We start from the raw sequence: 24,791 nt of genomic DNA, 5'->3' as shown, positions 1-24,791 counted from the left end.
CCCTGATTCGTTATCGATCTCGTCAGTCTCTGGCGTCCTGTTCTTCCACGCCAGACCGGCTTCCTAACGTGCATCCCCATAAAATAAAAAGCTGGTGTGAGAACGTCACGTGATTGGGTCCTCTATCTGTTCTGGTTCTGACAGAAGGAAGTTAATATTCTAGTGGTTTGAAGACAAAATGGATATGGAGTGACTCGGATGTGTTCGTTTGCAAGCTCCCAAAATTGCCTAAATTGGTGGACATGTTTTCTTTTATTAATTTTATGTGGCTATTTTAAGCAGTTTTACACGGTTCTTTGTAAATAGTTAGTTTCACTACTACTACTTAATGCACTACTTTAGGATGTCAGTTATCCGTCGGGAAAAATAAATTATTTGAAAAGTAAGTTATTATTTCCTGCAATTCATTACTTTTATTTCCAGAAATAAGCCCAACACTGGTTTTATCAGTTCCTTAGATTGAGTCTGGAGCGTTGCTCGTTGCGTTATTGCTGGAACGCTTTAGGGGCGGAGGGGGGGCGGTTGTCTTTTGCGCGCTGCCCGCCTCGCGACCACGCGGAACTGAGATCACGCACAAGACGCACGCATCTTGGCTTTAGTTTTTTACCGAATTTTACGCAGATTCTCGTCATCGTTGGAGAGAGAGACGAGAAAGCGCGAGAGAAGGACAAAGCGAGAAAGAGGGAGAGAGAAAAAGAGGGAGGATACTATACACATGGATGTGCCGACGAAGCGTGCCACGATAAACTGGATTAATTTCGCAGCCGGTGCCGGGAATTTGTGGACATAATGGGGAACACGACGCCCAAGCCGTTGATAGGTGAGGTTTTTGATAATGGTTGTGCGCGTAAATGCGCTCATTTTGGAGCTGTTCTTCCACTCGTTTAATGTTTTGGACGCGATGAGCGCATCACGGGGGGGAGATGAGCGTGATTCCGGTGGAGCGCCCCGCAGTCACTGTTGTCGTTATCATCTGTTGCACGCAAATAGTGGACAAATACAACAATTTGGGTGGCGATATGCAGCTGGGGGTCAACTTTCGTTTTTTGCCTTTGTTTTTCCATAGTAGTATAAGACAAACGATACAGTTTAAGATAGGACAGTCGAAAAACGACTAGAAAGTCTAATCTTGAATGCACAATAGGTTACGTAGTTTATATCACTTTAAATATATCGTAATTTATGATGGCATTACTCTTCATCAACATTTCTTAACTTCTTAACTACATAAAGATGGGGTGCTTGATTTGAGGTGTCTTTAAAAATGTCAAAGTTAAATATTTTCTCCACAAGAATGTGTTAACAATTCCCAATTGAGTTAAAAAGAGCCCATTTGATTATCCGCCACTGCACCTATCGGCTTTTATCTAACCTTTAGCAAAGCTGTTCGAGGCGGAATTAGGTAAGAGAAATGGGAGATAGGAAGAGTGCTGGAGTCTGACGTCATGCTGGTCCCATGCTGGTCTTTTTGTCTGTTAGTGTAGCATGATAATGGTGAAAGTAGAAAAGGCCTACTTCAAGTTGAGTACTAACACCACCCTAAACCCCCAAAAAGATGAAAAAAGATTTTATTTAAACACGTCTAAGAAATGCACATATTTGCACGCACATCATGAACGAGCTGACTCAGGCTGCATTTATGACACAAGCCAGGAGATGGCTCATGGCTCATTTTGTGTAAAACACATTTTAATTCCTGCACATATGAGTATTTTAAAGTATTAGATCGTTCTTGCTTATCATTTGAATCATCTCATCTCTCTCATCTCATTAGCCGTACCGCTTATCCTCATTAGGGTCGCGGGGGGGGCTGGAGCCCATCCCAGCCATCTCCGGGCAGTGGGCAGGGGACACCCTGAACTGGTTGCCAGCCAATCGCAGGGCACACAGGGACAGACAACTCATTCGCTCATTCACACCTAGGGACAATTTGGACCGGCCAATTCACCTGAAATGCATGTTTTTGGAACGTGGGAGGAAACCGGAGTGCCCGGAGGAAACCCACGCAAGCACGGGGAGAACATACAAACTCCGCACAGGAAGTCTGGAGCTGGATTTGAACCCACGACAGGTTCCCATGACATGAACTGTGCCGCACAAGCGCTAACCACTGCGCTGCCGTGCTGCCTCATTTGAATCAATGTTGTCTTAATGAATAATTTATTAAACCATTTCTTACACTGTCCCCTTAACATCCATCCATCCATTATCTGCACGGCTTATCCTCAGTAAGGTCTCGGGGGTGCTGGAGCCTATCCCAGTCATTTTCAGGCAGTGGGCAGGGGACACCCTGAACTGGTTGCCAGCCAGTCGCAGGGCACACAGAGATAGACAACTCACTCGCTCATTCACACCTAGCGACAATTTGATAGATAGATAGATACTTTATTCATCCCCGCAGGGAAATTCACATTTCCAGCAGCATCCCTTCGCTGAGAACAATACAATAATAAAGCAAAAGGAATACAATATACCCAATGTGACGTGCTAATACCCACTGTAGCGTGTTGTATAGAGTATTTAAATAGTGCTACATGAAATACACACTGCAATAAAAGTACGGTAATATGCAATGTAGGGGGTGTGGTTTAATGTGGGGCTTTACTCCGCCGAGTGGAGTTAAAGAGCCTCATGGCATGAGGAAGAATGGACCGGCCAATTAACCTAAAATGCATGTTTTTGGAATGTGGAAGTGCCCGGAGGAAACCCACGCAAGCACGGGGAGAACATGCAAACTCCGCACAGGAAGGTTTGATCCCATGACTTCAGAACTGTGCCGCAGACACGCTAACCACTGCGTCACCAGGCTGCCCTCCCCTTAACATATCAAATTAATTTTGCAAAGTAAATCTTTAACCCAACCCTGAGGCAAAGTAACCCAATCTGCTCTAAAAGGGTGCATGGTAATTAAATAACCGGCCAATGGAACCAAAGTTCATTTAAAGTTATGAACAATGCCCCCACACAAATATTAAAGTAATTAAACTTTTAAATATTTTACGATTTGATTCTTGCCCATCGTGGGGTTTGAAGCTTACCTTTGACACTGGAGAGAACAAATGGCCATTGTGGCACATTGTTTAGACCGAATATATTTGCCGACCAGAAAAGCAATAAAAACTGGAAAAAAAAAAAAAACAAATTACTATTGTCTGTTGATAAGATTACAAAGACAGCAAGGTGAACAGAACAAATTTGTTCCATAACTCTCCGATTGACCAATGTCCTAACGAACACAAGACATGTTTACGGTAATAAAGTCACTTCCTTCAACTGTTTTTGCCCTTACACAAAGACATCACTTAATACTCAGATCCCGATGCTTTGATTTACTGCCTGTCGCACTCCCACGCCTCAACTCGAGCTTGATACAATAAGGATAATGCTACCAGAACCCTGCCGACGCGTGGGTTTGAACTCAATTAGTCACTGTTTGGTGGGGGCAAAGGCATTCATTTTTGGCATAGAAGACATTTTCCATATGGATTCAATGTTTTTTCATGGAATGATGGTCAGTATCTTAACAGAATCACAGCAGTAATAAAAAATTCAGTGAAGAAAAGTTTTAAACAAAACAAACGAGTGAAATTCGTATTCCGTCCGTCAAACCTCTCGACTAATGGAATTGAAAATGCTGATCAGGGACTGTAGCCTCCAGAGGAAAGAGAACAAAGGCCTTGCTAATAATAACAATGTCCTTAGATGTGAGTACATCAACTGAATTACGTGTTACATTGTCTTGCGCTTGTCTTGACATACTGTTCCCTGAATAAATCTCTGTTCATCTTGAAGAAATGCAATGTTGGGTATGTTCAGGTGACCATTTAGGGTTTTTCTTTGTATATAGACCAGTGACCTGGGGGTCACTAAGCTCTATTGAAAGACATGCAGCATGGTAAAAATGAAATAGAAATAAAAACGGCCAATAAATCACAATAAAATAACCAAGAGAAGCAAAGAATGGGAGTAGCGTACTTTGAAAAGACTTTCATAATCGATCTTCTAAAACACATATGTCATAGTCAATAACTGCAGACCAGACGTGACCCGCGAGAAGGTTTTCCCTGAGATTAGTTTGATAAAATATTGTATCATACAGCGGAGACCTTATTCTTTTTTGCTGTACGATACTTCTCCTTGAACAAAATGTTGTTTATGGTTAATAGATTTTGCACGTTATTGTATTTCCATCCAATTCTCTTTAAAAACGCTTTTGTTGATTTTAAATTAGGCCACTTTTCCTAAAATTGGAAATATAGGCAACTGACAGTGCTTTAATAATAGCGTTACTGAGTCAGCTTCAAGCATCAATCTTCTCAATTTAAACATTTGGAAAACGGTAAATGAATGCACAAAATATCCTGCGAAAATAATTATTCCAAACTTTAGCGGTTAGCTGTTAGATTTTTTTATCTGTATTGTCATTGCTTAAGGGGTCGCTAGCTGCAACAAGCACAGCATTACAAACAAGCTTTTACTTAAGCTACTGAAATCACAGACACTGTCACAAACTTTAGTAGCATTAGCAACTAGAGTTAACAGCTAGCATTGGCATCTAGCGACCCAAATTCTTTTTTTCAATTGTCCACCCGTCATTGTTATTTGATTCTTTTTATTTGTGGATGATCGGCATGATGGATTCCGGCCCTCTCTGCACAGCCCGCATCTGTACGCGTTAACGAACCCAGAGAAGCCCTTCTCTCCCGAGTCCCTAAAAATAAAATATTTGAAAATTAGTGTTTGCTTTTGGCTTGGTCCCTCAAATTGAGTTATTTGGCCAGGCTTTAATACCCGCTGGCCCTTTTTTCTTCTATTTTAAGTTTTGAATAAACTGAATTTTCAATAAACTGATAGAGCTCATCGCTTATGAGTAGTTTTTGTAGGAAAAAATCTTGGTGTATTCAAATCTCAATTGCCCTAATGTAACCCAATTCTAAAATGAGCGGAACTTTGCCAAATGTTATTAACTATTAGGGGAGATTTTTCTGAGCACTGTGACATTTTTACTGTATATAGGGAAACATGTTTTATCATAAACGTTTCATTGCCCATTCAGACATTCTATTAGGAAAATAAAGCTGCTAAAATACACCGGTGCAAAGTACATTTTAAAACATCGTGGCACTTCATAAATTTCGTTGCACACCTGGCTGTGGAGCAAGGCAAAGTTCTCCAGATGTTAACCATATACGTTCATCTCATTAGATTTGTACCAGATTTTCAGCCTATTATGTATCTTGTGTATGTGGTCCTCTAATGTAACTAATCGTGAAATTATAACACCCAAAAAACAGATATTGCTTTGTAAACATTACTTACTGTTGCTTTAATAACCTTTCGTTTTTTTTTCAAATAAATAACAAATATACCTGTACGTAGAAACAGTTTTTCTCTAGCCACCACTGTTTTGTCTGTGGCAATACATACAGTTTCTATTTATAAAAGAGCTGGGAGCAACTTTATTTTTTAAAACAAATTGTCAATTTGTTTAAGTGTTAGAAATTAGGTTTGTAGCTTGAGGTGTCCTTAAAGGTTTAAATTCTATATTTTCTCTATGAAGTATATGTTAACAGTGCCCAACTAAATTCAAAGAACCTTTAAAAAAAAATACAGCATTTATCTGCTTTTATCATTGGTGTTCCGGGACGAGGCAGGCTGAAAGGAAGGAAGCATAGGAGAGGCATGTGGGGAATGATTTCATGCGCGTGCTCTAGGTTGTCTATCATTCTAGGATGAAAATGGTGAAAGTAAGAAAATGACTGTTTTAAATACATTCCAAACGCCAACCTAACCCCTCCCAAAAGATTAAAGCACATCTAAGAGAATTGCATGTGCAACTTAAGCAACTTGACAGAGGCTGCAATGATGATTTCAGCCAGAAGATGGCATGAGCAAGTGTTGAAGTTACGGACACCACCTTTAAAAATAGCCATTGATGTTCTGTTATATCCAATTTGTTACTGTAAGGGGAAAATAAAATGTAAATCGAACAATTTAACATTAACATTATTTGTATTATTGTTGTTGAATGAAACCTTTAATCTTTGATAGGTTTGCATGTCATTAAATATCACATCATAAAATCACTTTAAAGAATACACAATGTATGTGCTTTCATCTCCAATCCTTGTATGCAAATGCCAAATTCCTAAAGTGATTCACATATTTTTCTTCTGCAAAAAGGCTGCCTCTATAATAATCTACAGCTCAATTTGATCCAGTACCAAAAAAAATAAATAAAAAAAAAAAGGAGCCGAATCATCCTTGTTTGATTAATTTTAACATAATGTCATGTCTTAGGGCGTGTATTGTATGACCACAAGATTAAAGATAAAGCCTTTGAATAGTGGGAATCTTTCTTGGAGTATGATCAGATGATAAAAGGGCTATTGAGTTTGTTTATGCTACTGGCTATGGATGTTGTCTGTCTTAGTACATAAATAAGATCAACACCGGCGCATGAGACGTGACTTTCCCATCACGTGATTGTCCCACACGACACGACCTGTTCCTTGCTAGATTTAAAATAGTCTTTTTGCTTGGAGGTAATATTTGGAATGAAGCAGTGGTGGGCTGTCAGGGGCTGCAAAGCCTTCTTTGCCGGCCTTAAAAATATCTGGATCACGTGATGTCATGAATGTGTACATGAATAGTTATTAAATAAGTCAAAATTGTCCGTCAGTTTCCTTCCTTTGTTTGTCCCTTGGTGCGCTGCCTTCAGATGTGTACTTTAATATTTAAGCAGTTCACCATTACCTACATTTCAGCCATAACTTGTTGCCAGGGTCAGGATAAACCCGAAGGCTTTCACAATCAGCTCTACAGGCCCTGAGTTGGTGAGGCATCAAATGCTAAGGAGCCTTGGGAAACGTCAGCGGTTGGTCTAGAAAACTATGATTGGCTGGGGGCCAGTAATGGTCCACTACTTCAGTCAAACGGACTTTTCCAGCCTTAAATCGAATAAAAACGTACGCCAGAAAAATGACTGGACAGGCTCAATGGCGATAGAAAATAATTTCTTGATGGAACTGAAAGGCACAGAAAATCTGTACAGCACAGTATTTGTATCCCTGTTGAGGAAATAAAAGAATGGATTCTGTGCACAAATAAAAAGGATTTTGGTGAGTAAAAGGTGGATAGTGGTTAAGGGATCCAACCAACCACATATATACATATATACATATATAAAACATTGCAATTTTATGAGGTTATTGTTGATCATGTATTACATATGTCACAGATGTAGCTACAGTAAATATTTCAGAGCCATAAAATAATTACTCAGGTTTAGATTGATTCACATGTAGCACTACTGAAGGCCTAGGTATGGAATGTGCACGGCCCACCACTATAGTTAACACTTAACAGTGTTTCCACTTCTGTAAGTGCTTCCACTTCTAGCGGTACTTAACTGTGTTTGGAAGATTCAAACATCAAGGATTAAAGTTGTAAACCAAGGGGCCTTGTGTTTTTATTATGATTTGTCAATTTGGTAAATATTCAATAAAGTACTCTACAATTAAAATCAAATATAGCTAACATTTCTGTATGTGACGTGATGTCAACAATAGATCAAATCAGTGACAGATCAAAGATTTTTAGGAAGTACATAAAAGCATTAACGGCCTTAAGTGCTTTGTCAGGTTCTTATCGTGTATTCTTACTCAATGCCTATACGCTAAGCCTTTGTTAAATATGGTAATTCATTTTCACAGATTTCATTTCATGCAGAACTTTGATCAGTGTCAAAATAAAACCAAACAAGAATACTGCATTCTTTTGTTTTGTACAACGGCAGCATTTGGTTGAATGAATACATTGTGAGCCTAGTAACATATTCAGAAAAGCAGTGGAGAGGTGCACAGTGTCAGTGTGGGAAAGGAAATGTCAAAGACTGTGTGGGCTTTTTTACACGCTTGGCCTCTGCCCTCTAAAAAGGATTCCCAACCAGGGCAGTGTGGCGCATTGTGAGAAAGCCAGTGTGTTTGGACAGTATTTGGGGTCATTAGATTAAACAGTGTTTTTTTTTTTAACTCACAACTGGCCTACTTTTGTTTTCAGAGTATAGTTATCTGATGGATTCTTTTTCCCAACCCATTTCAACTCCAAGGATTTGACCTTATGGTCAAATTTATTTTTAAAGCAGACAAATTTTCTCAAATTTTACTTGAAATTTACAGATGCAACGCTGCAAAACCGGACAGTGACCAGCAGGCAGTACTACACCTTGCCCGGCAATAGCACCGGATTTGAGAGAAGATCCACACATCCAGCTAGCATTAGTTTGGAGTCACCCCGCTTTCACCCTCATGCCAAAGGCAAGAACGTCAGGCTTGATGGGCAGCTTCGACGTGCCACTCGCAAAAACAGCTTCTGCAATGGAATCACCTTTAGTCTCAGGCCTGTCCATCTCTACGAAAAGGTCAGTTTGCTTTCGTTGTACGTAAAAGTTCATTATCAAACTTTGCGCAAACTTCCTGGTGACTGTGAATGCAATAGAAAATGGCCATTGGTGAACAATAATTATCAAATTTTTGCCCTGTTCCAATAACAAATAGGTAAAGCTTGAGCAAGTACCACACAATCTGACTAGTAGAACAAACATAACTGAGATGGCTAAAAGTATGAAATACTGTTAATGCACATGCACATTGGCTATGTTTTACATGTTGACTGTTTCCAATTTAGAATACAGCACATTATGAACTTGAGTTAAAGGCAAAATACAGTGGAACATTTATTATTAGTTATGCTGGCTCCAGATTTATCCGCTATTAACAGACAGGGACAGGTCATTCATTTCTGGGTTGTACTGCTCTCTTGTCATAAACAAAATGACTTACGGTAAACTACAGCAGGCTGAAATATGCCAATGTTGGCAGAGGACGCTTTCCAAGAAAAAGCAACGTATAAACAAATGCAGAGGCCACGTAAGCAGAAATTTAATTTAAGATAGACTGTAGCTTAGTATCTGCTGTAAGTATAGATCTAACTTAAAATAACCATATATAGTCTGGACCTATCAATATAAATAAATGTTGATTTCGAGCCAAAAGTAAACATGTCTATTGACAATATATTTTTATTTGTAATGCAAGTGAAAATAAGAGAACATTACCAAGCCAAAAATGCCACCAGATGGACACTTTTACCCTTCCCTAACCTAAGTAGTATTTAAAAAAAGTTTCTATTATATTGGGATTTTGTTGAATAAATTAAAATATTCTACGCACTAGCTGTTTTAACAGATGACTCCTTCAACTAAGTTATTTAAATCGAGATTCCACTGAACTGTATAAGGCATTGGTGCGCGAACATGTAGTGACACAATTTACTCTGCAAAACCGACAAAAAAACCCAAATGATTAATCAACAACTGCAGAACTAAATGCACTATATTTTTGATCAGTTACTTGTTCAGATCATGTACCTTTTGGATAAGAAATTCTTCAAATCCTCAAAATGTCAGCTTATTAAAAAAAAAGACAATTTTTTAAATTTATTCTATGGTAGGCTGTGCAAATGAAAATCAAAAACAATTCTGAAATTGTGTTGCTAAAATCAGTTTTTTTCAACACTACTTTATTGGTCAGCTAACCATTGTGATTTCAGTTTTTATTTTACAAAAAAATTGGTTTGGGGTCTCATTGAAAGCGATTATGTTGGAGGTTGATGTTCTCAGTCAGGGGATTATTCTTACTTTTAGAGATAATGATTAAACTCCGCAAATTTTCTGACACCGCAGGGAACAGAACAATACCTATTCATTCATTTCAGCATAGGGTCCCTGGAGCCTATCCCAGCTGACATTGGGCAGCTGGCAAGGACACCTAGGACTGGTTGCCAGCCAATCACAGAGCACACATAGACACATCCGTACCATCCATAACTCCTTACAATTTGGAGTCACAAATCAACCTGCCGTTCATGATTTTGGAACGTGGTAAGAAACCGGATTTTCTGGAGAAAACGTTTGTATTAATAGGGAAAACATGCAAACTACGCATAGGGAGCCCAATAGCTGGAATTGAACATAAGACTGCTGATCTGTGAGCAAGATGTGCTGAGCAGTCATTCACCGTGCCACCCCCGTACCATTAACAAAGTAATCCAAAATTTACTACAAAGTTTGTCTGTTTGAAAATACATGGATTGATTATTAGGGCAGCACGGCGGAACAGTGGTTAGCGCGTGTGCGGCACAGTTCTGAGGTCATGGGTTCAAATCCAGCTACCAGCCTTCCTGTGTGGAGTTTGCATGTTCGCCCCGTGCTTGCATGGGTTTCCTCCGGGCACTCCGGTTTCCTCCCACATTACCAAAAACATGCATGTCAGGTTAATTGGCCGGTCCAAATTGTCCCTAGGTGTGAATGAGCGAGTGTTGTCTTTCCCTGTGTGCCCGCGACTGGCTGGCAACCAGTTCAGGGTGTCCCCTGCCCACTGCCTGAAGATAGCTGGGATGGGCTCCAGCACCCCCGCGACCCTACTGAGGATAAGCGGTGCAGATAATGGATGGATGGATGGATTGATTATTGTTTCTATTTCAGGTGCGGCTTCGTCTCACCGGTGTGCACAGCGGTTGGAGCGGAGCTCTTCGCTTTGGCTTCACCAGTCTGGACCCGAGCGACTTGGTTATATCCGACATCCCCAAATACGCGTGTCCAGATTTGGTGACTCGGCCAGGCTACTGGGCCAAGGCGCTACCTGAGAGACTTGCCCTAAAGGACAGCGTGCTGGCGTTCTGGGCTGATCGTCACGGCAGGGTGTTTTACAGCATCAATGATGGCGAGCCGATCCTTTTCCACTGCGGCCTCAGCATCGGCTGCCCGCTCTGGGCAATCATTGACATCTATGGCATCACGCAGGAGGTCACGCTGCTTGGTAAAATATTGAAACAGTATTAAAATAATACTTAGGATACATTTTTGGTTTTGGATATTATTCCACTGATTTAATGTAATCTGACATGAATGCATCAAGGTAATAGACCACTTGTGATATTCATGAATTTAATTTAATTGAACTATCTTTGTTGTCATTGATATCAACGTTTTGAAACATTGTATGCGACAAGATTAGACTTGGCAATGCAAGGTAAACATGAAATAAAGACTTAAAATAAAAAAATAAAAATAAAGATTGTCAGGACACATAGGCAAAACTATTTACAAAGTAGTGCTTAATGACTGGCCTATGTTAGAATAAGTCTGCAATGATAGAATAGTGCATCTTAACAGTAGTGCAATGAAAAGAATTGCAATAACATGTAGCAGCGAAAAAATAATTCTAAAATAGGTTGCAGGATATATATTTTCACATCAATTGAAACACCATTAGTCATTTGTTGTTTTACTATTGCTGATTATAAAAATATGTATGTATATATATATATATATATATATATATATATATATATATATATATATATGTATGTATGCAGCACGGCGGGGCAGTGGTTAGAGCGTGTGCGGCACAGTGCTAAGGTCTTGGGAACCTCCTGTGTGGATTAAAATCCAGCTATCGGACTTACTGTGTGGAGTTTGTATGTTCTCCCTGTGCTTGCGTGGGTTTCCTCCGGGCACTCCGGTTTCATCCCACATTCCAAAGACATGCATTTCAGGTGGATTGGCCGGTCCAAATTGTCCCTGGGTGTGAATGAGAGAGCGAGTTGTCTGTCCCTGTGTGCCCTGCGATTGGCTGGCAACCAGTTCAGGGTGTCCCCTGCCCACTTCCCAAGAATAGCTGGGATGGGCTCCGGCACCCCCGCGACCCTACTGAGGATAAGCAGTGCAGCTAATGAGATGAGATATATATATATATATATATATATATATGTATATATATTGAGAGAAAGAGAGAGAGAGACATTGGGTTTTATCTCATTAACACATTATTATTGGTCACAGTACCAGATACTAATGAAAATACTTTTATCACTTACAATCCTGAGAAAAGAAAATAAGAATGGAATTTACTGTCATTGTGACATTGTATAATTAAAATTCTTCTCTGTGACTGTGAGTAAAAATAGTGTGATAATGAGATAAAATGTACTGCCCTTTCGCAAGTCAGCTATACTACTGGTGGTTCAGTGTTCTCACAACTAAGCTGATGATGAAGATGAACTTTATTTCTGTGAAGAACCAGCAGTGTTATTCGGTTATTATTTATTTCATAAATAGGGTTTTTTAATTATTTTTTGACTTCTGTTCTGGGAAAAATTCAGAAAGGTTATTTGATAGTGTTTTCCTGAAAAACAATCATGTTTTACATTTAGGCACTCCTACAATCTTTACACCTTTTCTATTATAAGCTGACCCAGCCCCTCATCACAGAAGGGAAAAGTTATGTGTCCCTCACAGGAAAAAGTTTGAGGACCATTGCTTTATGAGGACTATTGGTACTCGTTTACTCAAGTGAATCTGATATTGCATTTTGGCAGTTGATTAAAACAGTATTTTATTGGTCTGACTGGGCCAATCTAAAAGGTCAACTTTGGTGCATATGCTGGTTGAACATGACTTTGTTGACTGTTAAACCCCATGAACATATTTACAAAGTGTCAATAAATACAGAGCTAATTTAAGCAGCTTCCAGAGCGGGCACAGAACAGCTGCGTAGCCCAGTTCCAATGTCAACTTTGGACTGGGTATATAGTTGACAGCATCAACCTATAGAAAGTAGGGTAGTACAGGTGCTAGAAATCCTTGAAAATGGTTGAATTATAATGTCGTGTTTTCAAGGATTGATAAGTGCTTGAATTGTTGTAATGATTATCAACACATCTGCTTAAAAATGACGCTTACACTGCTTTATGGTGGCTTTGCGTTGCCATTGCATTTCTTCTTCCCTTATCATTAGCAGCAACTGGCATTAGTTTGTATGGCATTGCCTCTTAAAGCGTCATCGCCCCTCAGGTTTACTCCCACAAGGGAAGGTGCATGTTCAACCTAAACAGGGCACTCTGAAATGGTATTAGTGCAAGGATTACGAATCATCTATGGACATTTATTATGGGCCATGCAAAAAATGAAGAGCTTTCCAATGGTAAATGGTAATGGGAAGAACTTCCTGCAACTGAAAATGTAAGCTACATATTACTGTTATTTTGGCCAACACCTAAATAGAGAGAGATTGGTCTCCAAAAATGTTTACACATGTTTTTGATCCACAGTTATATTTGCAATTTAGTCCAGATTTAAAAATCATGTCTTAATAAATGCACATGGAGATTAAAAATCACGTGTGAAATTTGCATATACATTTGTGACTCCGCAAAATACATGATTCACACCGTACTTCTTGTTTTAATGGTACTGTAAAAGTTGCAAAATTGGCTCTGAAAGTCCTTGAAAGGTTCTTGAATTTGTCTATGAAAATGGTGTATGAATCCTGAGAAAGCTATCCAGCCAGTTTCGGTCTTGATTAACTCTTTCTGTAAGAATCCTTCAACACAATTTTGCCATTTCTTTACTGCTGTGTGTTAGGCCCCCTTGTATTTCCTTTTATTTCCCTTACTGCCTGCCCTGTGTTTATATTCCATCTGACAGGAGCTATATCCATGTTTGGTCAAGGCGGCAGATCCCGGGAGCTTTGGTGAGGGGCCAATGTGCTCATCTGCTCTCCGCCACCACTAGAAATAGTCATAAAGGAATGGACGCTAAGGAAAATGAGACACGACTTGCCCAGGATTAGTTTATGGCACTTGTGTAACGAAACCTTTACAATGCATCAGTGTAGTGGTTTGATCATACGGTAGGGGGGACATCATGGGAAACGGTCGTAAAATGCCCATTTGTCCTTTGCTGTTGTTTGTATTAAACTCAAAAAATCCCCTTCAAATTATGCAATGAATGTTATATAAGACTAGGGAAGCTCGAGATTTTGAACTGTAACAAAAACAACATTTAACTGGGAAATATGAAGTCAGACGAACGAACATTCAAATTCAAGGACATTTGGTTATTTCTGTCTATCTCGCATGTTTTAGGCTGTGGTTTCAAATCCACTATCAGTTATTTCCATGTACATTGGTTTCATACAGATAGAGTCGATTTAATTTTTTCATTACGTAAATGTCCATAGCAGGTTCATGTAACCTTAAACTCCTTAAACCCCCAAACCCCAGAAAACATAGTTAAAATTATAGACTAGCACAGTGATTTTCAAACTGTACACATAAAAAAAAAATTGGGTGAAAAATAATCAAATTCTGGTCAAAGGTGAATCAATCCACTACTTGGGTTAATTCCACCCATTTTCCTGTGTTGTTTTGCACAAAGACCTTTTCGATGAAATATTGTATATAAAACAATCCTCCCATAAGCGGGTTAATTTCATTGAACAAACATTGTTATTTCGTTCAAAATAATTTTTTAAAAGTGTAATTTTGTCCAAAACACCCCGTAAAAATGTGTTCATTTTATTGCAAAAGTGGTTGAACATTTTTAAAATAATAGTAATTTCTCCATCCTCCCCCCAAAAATGTGTCACTGTGTTATGTTATGAAGTACTCTCGTAAAAATCAGATTATATTGTACAAAACAAACTTTAAACATCAAAATGTATTTGTAAAGCACTATTGACACTTAAAAATGCAGTATAAAAAATTTCAGCGTACAAATAAAATCCTCTCTTTTTTCCCCACCCAACAACATGAAACCCCAAATACACACACGATGGGTAGAGAAGAAGAAAATCATAATAAAAACAATTTAATAATAAAAATGAATTCAATTATGGCAAAGCACAGACTAGCCATGTGAGGGAGAGGACCCAATGAAGGCTCATCCAGACAATGATAATGATCGTAGCAGATGGCCCCAGGAAGGTTTTTTAGACATCAAACCAAACCCTTTCAGTGCGTATATTATTTTTGGGAAGACCGGATAGCAGGGCATTACAACTTAAAATTTGTTTTACCTGGTTATATCAGTATCAGAAATTATTTTCCCCCCATTTTATCAACACTCCACTTATTGAAACATAAATATTTTGTTTGTTTGTTTGTTTGTACATGATTCAATTGTTTGTTTGTTTGTACATGATTCAAATTGAATCGTTTCTTCCGGCGCCGTCACGAATGGCAGCCACTCCAGCAGCTCCCGTGTTATTTTCGATTGTTCTCGATTGTTCTCAGCTCAGGGATGCTGCTGGAAATGTGAATTTCCCTTCGGGGATGAACAAAGTATCTATCTATCTATCTACAATGATCTAAACAAGTGTATATAAAAGCATGCATCAGCACCTCTGTTTCCCGGAGTAATCGGAGAACTCTGGCTATATTCTTCAGATGATAAAAAAATAGTTATAGTTTCCATATGTGGAATAAAATTGAGATCAGAGTCTAAAGTAATGCCCACATTTTTAGCACAATGTGAAACTCTAAAATCTTGTAGTTTTGGTAAGTTTGACTATCTGACTTTCAGGGCTGGTGACAAAGACCTCTGCTTTATCATGGTTGAGCTGTAGAAAGTTATCTGCCATCCATAACTTGAAGTCTAAAATAATTTTTGAAGGGGTCTCTATAAGAGTTTTGTGTCATCAGGAGGCACAATGCCCCAAAACGGTCTAAAAAGAACAAAATTAAATCATTGTGTTTAAAAGCAATAAGATGTGGACCATTTGGGAAAAAATGAATTTGTACTTTGTTTCAAATGCAGACTCTTTAAAACAGCCTGAAGAAAACAGGTAGTGTTTTGTAGAATAGCCCAAATTCACCATTTTGTTTAGAACAACCTAAAAACAGTATTTCTCAACTGGTGGATCTGATTCAAAATGGGGCCGCAGACGTGTTTTCAGTGGGTTGCGGGCCTTTGCCTAAGCAAAAATATCCTAAAACGGAGGGTCGATTAAGCAGAAGATGGCGATAATTCCCTGCTCGATCTCTTCTTCTTGTCGTGTCAATCAGCGCCCTCCTAACTGTGTTTGAGAGAGACCACATCTCATTTTATTGCGATTTTGCTTGTTTTGTTTTCTTTTTCTGCACAATAATGGATTTCAAGAAAGTTAGTGATAAGGGGAAGGAAAAGTGGAAAACATTAACAATGTTCAAGTCGTAGGGAGGAAATAATTGCGAAATGTGAAAATATTGTACCAGTATCAGCCATTGAAGAACTGCCTGAAGGTACAGTAAAATGGTTTCAAAAATATATATATCAAGCTTTTTACCAGTTTATTAATCTTTATTATCTACATATTTAAGTAATTGTAGTTGTTTAGGTAGACAAATTCGTAATATTTATTGTACGAACCTCTTAGAATGGTGGCTAGTTTAAAGCAGTTTTAGGGAGTCGCTTATATGCAATGTAGGCTTACATGTGAGTATATACGGTGCATGATGTCGTTTTGGTTCTGCATGTCATTTGGTTCTTTGAAAAAGGGTGAAAATATTCTATCTGCTTTACACTTCTCAATTTTTTCATCCGATAAATTGATGTGGAATTTTTTTCTTCATTTTGGTCGCAGCTTATCGTTAGGGTGTAATGGGGGTTCCTCAAGTCAGACCAGTTGAGAAACACTGATCTAAATGATTAGATTGTCCCCTTCCCTTCCAAATGAATAAAAACAAATCAACCTTAGTAGTCCTACGGTCATTTTCTTTTTCTTTTTTTAAATCAATAAAATTTGGGTTGTATTTTTCTACTTCAGTGAAATTGATGATAGTGAGCTGAACAAAAGCCTAAAGTCTCAATGACACACAAATCACATTTTTAACCTTGAAGCAAAAAGTTAAAAGCAAGTGACTTTACAGGAGGACGAACCTTGCATATTCAAGTCACGCTCTCCTTCTGTCCCTTACAGAAAGCACGTTTGCAGAGAGCGTGGGCTCGAGCTGCTTGAGCGCGGCCCGTCTAAGCGCCTGCCTGCCCCAGAGCAGCCACGACTCTGCCAATTACAGCAACAATCAGTTGGAGAACAACCAGGCCGCCGCTGCCAAGATGGCCAACGTCCAGCTCAACGCTTACACTCAGCTCATCCCGTACTGTTCGTCCAACTCGTCCTCCGCCACGCCGACCTCATCTGCCTCCACGGGACTCTCCCGGCTGGTCCGAAGCCTCCCTTCCCCGCTGGACGCCGACTTGCACTTTCATCCTGTCCGAGGCTCCGACATAATCCTGTCCGCCGATCGCTCGGCCGCCTGCATACACTTTCTTGATAGCAGTCAGACTCTCGTGTTTAGTGATCGGCCGCTGCACACAGGCGAGACTTTATACGTTGAGGTGGGCCACTTGGGTCTGCCTTACTTTGGGGCGCTCTTGTTTGGGTTGACATCCTGCGACCCGGCCAGCCTGCATGCCGGGGACTTGCCGGCCGACCCTGAGGTTCTGCTGGACCGTAAGGAGTACTGGGTGGTGCATCGCGGCTTTCCCATGCCATGTTCTGGGGACGTACTCAGCTTTAGTCTGCTACCCAGCGGGGAGGTGCACCATGGATTGAATGGAGTAGCCCGTGGCAGGCTGCTTTGTGTAGACTCTTCTCAGGTGCTGTGGGCCTTCTTTGCTCTACACGGGGCCGTGAACAGGCTCAGGATACTTGGTAAGTTTGGATAATGTCAATTGAGCAAATTGGGAGGCAGAAAACTGGTTCTGTGTGGGATCTTATATTTTAAATACCGTGTTTATACATGTATAACATGCATTTCATTTTTTTGGACCTAAAAAGGAACTTGGAGGTTGGGTGCAAGTTATACAAGAGATTTTACACGAATTGTCTAATGATTGATCAGTTGAAAAGTGTTGCTGACCACAATTGCAAAACATTGGATATTGGGTGCACAGTGTGACAGTGAGAGAGCCCAGTCCTAACCAGTAGACCACTTGTGTCATAGATGGCATACGAAAAGGCATTAAATGTTTTATCATTGTCACACTGTTTTTACTCACAGCACCAGAGACATATATGAAGGAATGGAAAAAGCAAAAAGTCAAGGAAAATGTGTAATATTTACCCACTAGATGTTGCTGTATTGTGTAGTGAAACAAAAAATGAGTGCTTAAAAACCCAAGGAAAAATACAAATTGGACCCAAAATGCACCATTTTTTATTCTTATTCCCCCACAACCTCTTGTGAATGAAAGAAATAAAAACAAAGTAAAAAAAATAAAAAAATAAAATATATCTATAAAATGAAAGAAATAGGAAAACATAAGAAAAAAAGAGTAAGGAGAAAGAACAATAGAAAAAAGAAGGAAAAGGGAGAAAAACGGAAATCAGAAGCAGAAAAGGAAAAAAAAACAAAATCTAAAATGAATGAAAAAAGAAAAGATTAAAATATTAAAAACATAAAAAAACAGAGGTACAAAATCTAGGAAAAAAATCATAAAAGGGAAGAAAAAAGAGACAAAAGAAGAAAAGGCAAGGGCACAATGAATTTGCACGGATTTTTAATAAAAAACTACGGGTGCGTGTTACACACGAGTGCACGTTACTTATTTGTGTCATTTATTTGTGTATTACGTGCACTCGTGTTTAACGCGCACCCGTAATTTTCGATTAATCCATAAATATGGTAGGTGACTTAAAATGATGATCCTCAGGGCCATGTCAGAAGGTATGCATGACCGGTGCACCCATCTATTTTTTTTTTAAATAACAGGCTTGGATCTTAAATAGAATAGAATATAATTCAGTAAAGGTCAAACTATACAGAGAAAAAAAAAGCCATGGAGCACCTATTATTGTTTAATGCCCTTCTGTTTTTAAAAAAGCCCTTTCCCGGACCATACAGGATGACGCGAAGAAAAAAAAAAATCTACTTCTTTTGCAAGGGAAGGGACTAAGTGAAAAACATTTATTAAGAGGAGGCTATTTCCTGGTACGTTGAGAATGGCTTAAAATGACCCAGACCGATCTATTTTTAACTCTGGGGCCGCGGGAACCAGTTCTATCGTACCCAAACAGCAAAAAGAAAAAATAAATACCAAACAGAAAGAAAATAAAGCCGTGGAGCACCACATAGTATTTTGTTTGTCCATTTGACATCATTTATTGGTTTGTATTATATATGATGCTGAGTTTGGGAAAACAATATATCCATTTGTATTCAGACGATAAAAAGGAAATAGTGAACTCGCTATAAAAACGTTGTACAGGGTTTAAATCCAACATATCAAATTCTCAATGGGCAGCATGCACATTTAGCAACAACAACCACAAAATGCATATTCAATCCTAAAAAAACTGCTCAAGTAAACATCCAAATGGTAATCATAGAGCGATAGTTTGACAAGCGAGTGTAGAACCTAGAAGCTGAAAACTGGACCACAAGAATAGTTCCCATGACCACTGCAGCAATTCCATCAACAAGTAGCAGCACACTCCTCTTCAAAGTTCAGATAAAGAGCAGTTAACTTCTAAGTACCGATAACGAGTCTTTCAAGATTGGGAAGGCGGTTGGGGCCAGGTCACATCATGCTCCGTATTCCAAATATCTGGATGGGGAAGCCCACCCCACACTAAGATTGATATTGTATCCAAAAAAAACAATAAACAGGGACAAATGTCGTAAGTGCAGAACACGGGACACGATCAAGGGGACTACCAAAAGAACATCAGAGCAAAATTAGCAAGGAAAACTCGATACAGGCAAAAACAAGAGTGACAACATTTTCCTCTGAACAGTTTTTCAATGTCTAGGGGTCACCAACTTTTTGAAGCTGAGAGCCACTTTCTTTTACTGATTGGGTTACCACTTTGATATGCATTTCTAAAATGACAACTTATCATGTTATTAGTTAAGTTATTACCAGGTTATAATTATTAGAAGTTGAGAAAAAAAGGCTCAGTTCACCACAAAAACATGGCAGTTAGACCATGTTATGAGACCCCTGGTCTAGATTCTAGAGAAAAGAAAGTTAAGTCAAGGGAAAACTCAAAGTCTGAGTTTTGCAGGTAGTGTAATTAATTGGCTTTTGATCATCCTACAGAGCACTTTAACTTCTGATCAAGTCCAGCTAGTAATGTACCCGCCACAGTTTCCATAATCCATAGCATGAGAAACTGCCGCTAAACTCCTAATTGGGTTCAAAACAACTTATAGAGCTCCACATATAATGTTCCCGTTTAGTCATTATTGACTGTTTCTGTTCCAATCCTACAACTCCCATCATCTGGAAACCACATTTTGAGATCCAACATTATCAAATAATCAAAAAAGAAACTCTCTCAGTATAACGCTAAAAAATAATCATCTCCATCATGGGTAATACGAACAGTTCAAGGTTGAGAGCACATCAAGGGGAAAACACGTACTTGAGTTTCGGCATCCCGGCATACCTCTTCATTAGCGTTTTTATCTTTGTGACTCAGGAACCCTGCAGCCAAGTCCTCCCTCCACATCTCCCGGCACCTCCCAGAGCAGCAGTCCAGACGACAGCGATTCCGATCTGGCCTTCAGCGTCAATAGATCCTCCTCTGCGTCTGAGTCCTCTCTAGGTGGGAATGGCACACAGAAAAATGCATCGGCGAAAGCGGTGTTTCTCAACATTTGGATTCACGGCAGACTTTTTCATTGGATTAAATAAGTACACTGTTTGCCTGAACAATGTTTGACACATTCTTGTAAATTTATAAAAACAATTTAAATCATTAGAAGTTCAAATTTGTCTATTTTGTCATTGAGTATATTTCTTTTACCTTTTTGGGGGGTTAATTTTTTTTTAAATATTTTGCATCATGGCAGCGCAATGGTTAGCAGATGTGCAGCACAGTTCTGAGGTCATGAGATAGAACCTTCCTGTGTGGAGTTTGCATGTTCTCCCCGTGCTTGTGTGGGTTTCCTCTGGGCACTCTGGTTTCCTTCCACATTCCAAAAACACGCATGTCAGGTAATTGGCCAGTCCAAATTGTCCCAAGGTGTGAATGAGCGAATGAGCCGTCTGTCTCTATGTGCCCTGCGACTGTCTGGCAACCAGTTCAGGGTGCCCCTGCCCACTGCCTGAAGACAGCTGGGATGGGCTCCAGCACCCCCGTGACCCTACTGAGGATAAGCGGTGCAGATAATGGATGGAGGGATTATTTTGCAACATGATAAGGTGTCAAGTAAGGTGTAACATTGTTTGATAACCCAGATGACAGATAATTCAGCTAGTTTCACATATGACTTTGGACAGATTCTTCACATAATAGACAAAGTTTCACGGCAAACTGTTTTGGGAAACACTTTGTGAAAATGTGAGCATCTCCTCAAACGTTCTTTAACAAAATCTTTCTTATTTCCCATGCAGTGACCGCTCCCAGCTCCCCCCTTAGCCCTCCAGTCTCCCCCGGCCTGGCAGGGCCGCAGTGGCCCTCCTGCGAAAAGAACGGCGAGTGCACCATTTGCTTTGACCAAGAAGTGGACACGGTCATCTACACGTGTGGTCACATGTGCTTGTGCTACGAATGCGGACTTAAGCTCAAGAGGCAGATCAACGCTTGCTGCCCCATTTGCAGGAGGCCCATCAAAGATGTGATCAAAACATACCGGCCGTGAAAATTGTCGGCGTGAAAGCACTCGTTTCATTCTTTCAGGCGTAGTTGGTCGCCAACTGCAAGATTAGCCATAAGAGAACATCTGTGCATACGGGATTTTTTTATATTAATCATCTCTGGACACGGCAAATAAAATTTTCACTGGCAAATCATCTTATCAAACAAACTGCATACGTTATCTGCCTGCCTGTATTTTTTGGGGTGGTTAACAGTTGCTAAGTATTAAGTTCAGTTGTTCTTTAATTCAGTGGTTGGCAACCAACGGGCCGCGGAACGGTACCAGGCCGCCGGTTGTTCGGTACTGGGCAGCAAAGAAAAGAAAACAAGTTACTCTTGCTTTTTGCTTATCCCATATTTATTTGTGTACACACAATTTTGTTCCCCATCGAAAGCTCAAGGTTTGTGAGGCTTTACGGAAGTTTACCACAGTATTTTAGAGAAGGTTGATCAATCGAAAAATACCCCTGACATTTGCTCAACATTGGATGCAACGTCAATTGAACCGCGACAGTGAGGGCGCTGTTGATGACATAGGAAAAGGCATTATATTTTATCTAATCATCACAATATTTTTTTTTTTTCACCGCATCACATTGTGTCGCCTTTTAACCATGAAGGTGGACGTGATTGTTGCATTTGTGAATGCTCCATGGAGTATAATGGGAATGAGTTCAGTGAAAACAACGTTGTACAACGATTGAAAAATCACCTGCACCTTCGAGATAAAAAAGGTGAGACAATGTCGTAATGTTGGTAAAAATAGAATGATGTTGAGATAAAATCTAATGCCGTTTCCTAGAATCATCTAGATCCCAAGTAGTAGGCTTATAATTATTGTTATTACTAATTTAGTTTGTGTTCCGGGTCGCAATGAAATTGTCAGACATTAAACCAGTCCGTGATACAAAGGTTGCCTGCCACTGTTTTAATTGTCATCAGTTTTTTTTTAATCTGATGTTGCTTCATGTACTGTAGTTGTAAAAATAACAAATGTCAAGGTTGTCCTTGCTGATCTAGGGTTTCCCTTAGGAAACTTGATAAACCTGGTTAGGAAAAAATCAACCAGGCCAAATTTGGTTTAATATTGTGAGACATGTACTGAAACAACTACTTGTTGCTTGATGTTACGGCTTAATACCATTACGCAGGGGTCTCAAGCTCAAGGCCCAGGGGGCCATTTGCAGCCTTCAATACGAGGCTTCGCCTTAATAAGAAAGTTAAAGGGCCAGTGTGTAATATTTGACTACTAGAAGTTGTGGTATTCAGTAATGCAAACAAAATCGAGGGCTAAAATTGATAAGAACAAATAAGACTCAAAGTGACCATAAAGCGCAATTTCCTTCTATTTCTTTCTTCAGCCTTTTGACGAGTTTTTTTTTTGCAAGAAGCAATGTCCTCTTCCTCTAGGTGAAGCGTATTTTATGTAAAATAAATAGACATTTTTCAAGCTAAGAGTATTTAAAAACAGGGCACATTTACATATTTTTAAATAATACTTAATGTATTTTCTGCTCATTATTTGAATCAATCATATATATTATTTCTAATGAATGACATCATTTACTGAACAATTAACACTGTATCTTTATGTGCAGCCCTAGCTTATTATGAATACATTTATTACTGATTGCTTTATTTTTAAAGAATTCTTAATGTTTTTTTTTAATTTTAGATCATACTTTGTGTAATGAATTAAAAAATATTTGAAAACAGTGGAATGTTTTTGTTTTTTTTTTCAAATCCGATTTGGCCCAACCTCACCCTGACCCTAGCTTTGGTGGCCCCCAGGTAAGTTGAGTTTGAGACCTCTGCCACTGCATATAATGGGGTGAAATGCACACCGTGATGATGGCAATGGGGTTATCTGAGGGGAAAAAGGAGTTTGCATGGCAGTTGGCCATTACTATTCATTGATAAAGTGATGGAAGGACAACTAAATGTTGGTGTCCTGCCAGGCTTGTAAAGCATTGGGGAAACCCTGAAATTTTTGTACGCTTCACCTGGAAAACACGAATAAGACTATTAGTGCCTTAGATCATTATTTTGTCTTGATTAGCCGACAGTTCAGGCCACATTTTTATGTACAATAAAGATGGTTGTGGAAAAAAAAAGGAAAAGCTCCATGGAATGTTTTGGATGTGAACAATAAATGAAATTGGGTTTGTGTGTAGATGTTGTTGGAAACAACAAATCTGCTTTTCCACATAAAGAGAAAATTAAATCAAATCTAAAAACAATGTCAGTATGTTTTTGTTTCAACGCAAGACATGCAAGCACCTCAATGAAAGTTTTTTTAGCCAAGCTACACAATGCCACATCCTTTGATTCATGATCCTCCCGTGCTTTTGCTGCTCTCCTCCCACATTCCAAATGTAAAGTAGTTTCTTAGAACTCCTCCAAATGCACCAAGTCCAGTTCTCAAGAGACCATGCCAAGGCATTCGAAGGTCCAAGCTTTGCAGACAGCCGGATATCGATACTAACATCCTAAATTAGGGAAAATTAAAGAAATAAACTTCCAAAATAAGCTGCATCCAGCTGCCAAGGACCACACTAGACCTCCTCTAAACCGCCCTGAAGTTAACATGTGTTCATTTTGGAATCCATTTTTTTTGTAATCTCTCATACAGTATTTGCTGTGCTTTCCAATAGAGCTTGATTGCAGGACTTTACCTCCCTCTTGTGGTCATTAATGGCACGAGCAGTTTTAAACTATAAACATCTCATCTCATCTCATCAGCTGTACCGCTTATCCTCATTAGGGTCGAACATGTCAGGTTACATTTTACTTTTATTGTATGTTTTAATTAAATCAAATTACTACCTTTCGAGGGGAAAATAGAAATTAACAATATAAGATAAAAAAATAGCAGTTACTTTTTATTTTTAGAACTTCTCTGCTTTAATTTTGAACTGTTTATGTTATGCCCTCAACTGTCAGTTTCCTAATTAGGAAACAAAACAGCCGCTAGCTAGCTAGCTAACGCCAATTTAACAACGTAAGCAACAAGCTACGAATAATTTCGTTAAAAAAACAGGATTTTGACAATAATAGAAAGTTGTTATTGAGTGCTACAAGGGGAAGAAAAGTCACACATATTGTTAGTAAAAACACATTCTGAGTACTTACTTAGGTACTTCTCTTAACACCTGAATTATGTACTGTGTTGTTCTATTATATGGCACCTCCCAGTAAGGAAGAATTCTATTTGCTGTTGGTGACTAGCGTCATCACCTAATTTGCATGCTAATAATAATTGGAGTACTGTAACGTCGTTCAACTGGCAAAATGTGCTTAAGACACATTACGTTTATTTTT

At 39.2% G+C, this 24,791-nt stretch overlaps 1 protein-coding gene across 1 annotated transcript; it reads left to right on the top strand.

The window, feature by feature from the left end:
* Positions 1 to 559: 559 nt before the first annotated feature.
* Positions 560 to 23,651, top strand: neurl1b (neuralized E3 ubiquitin protein ligase 1B). Its single transcript, XM_088343427.1, has 6 exons — positions 560 to 820; positions 8,181 to 8,422; positions 10,547 to 10,880; positions 16,803 to 17,537; positions 20,310 to 20,435; positions 21,227 to 23,651. The coding sequence occupies exons 1-6, from the start codon at positions 790 to 792 to the stop codon at positions 21,472 to 21,474; spliced, it is 1,716 nt and encodes a 571-aa protein (XP_088199553.1). The 5' UTR covers positions 560 to 789; the 3' UTR covers positions 21,475 to 23,651.
* Positions 23,652 to 24,791: the final 1,140 nt, after the last annotated feature.

This window comes from Urocampus carinirostris, chromosome 9 (assembly GCF_059441175.1).
Source record: "Urocampus carinirostris isolate Australia breed hairy pipefish chromosome 9, RoL_Ucar_1.0, whole genome shotgun sequence".
NCBI lineage: Eukaryota > Metazoa > Chordata > Actinopteri > Syngnathiformes > Syngnathidae > Urocampus > Urocampus carinirostris.
Note: the sequence above shows the minus strand (reverse complement) of the source record. Positions and strands in the feature narration are given on the sequence as shown.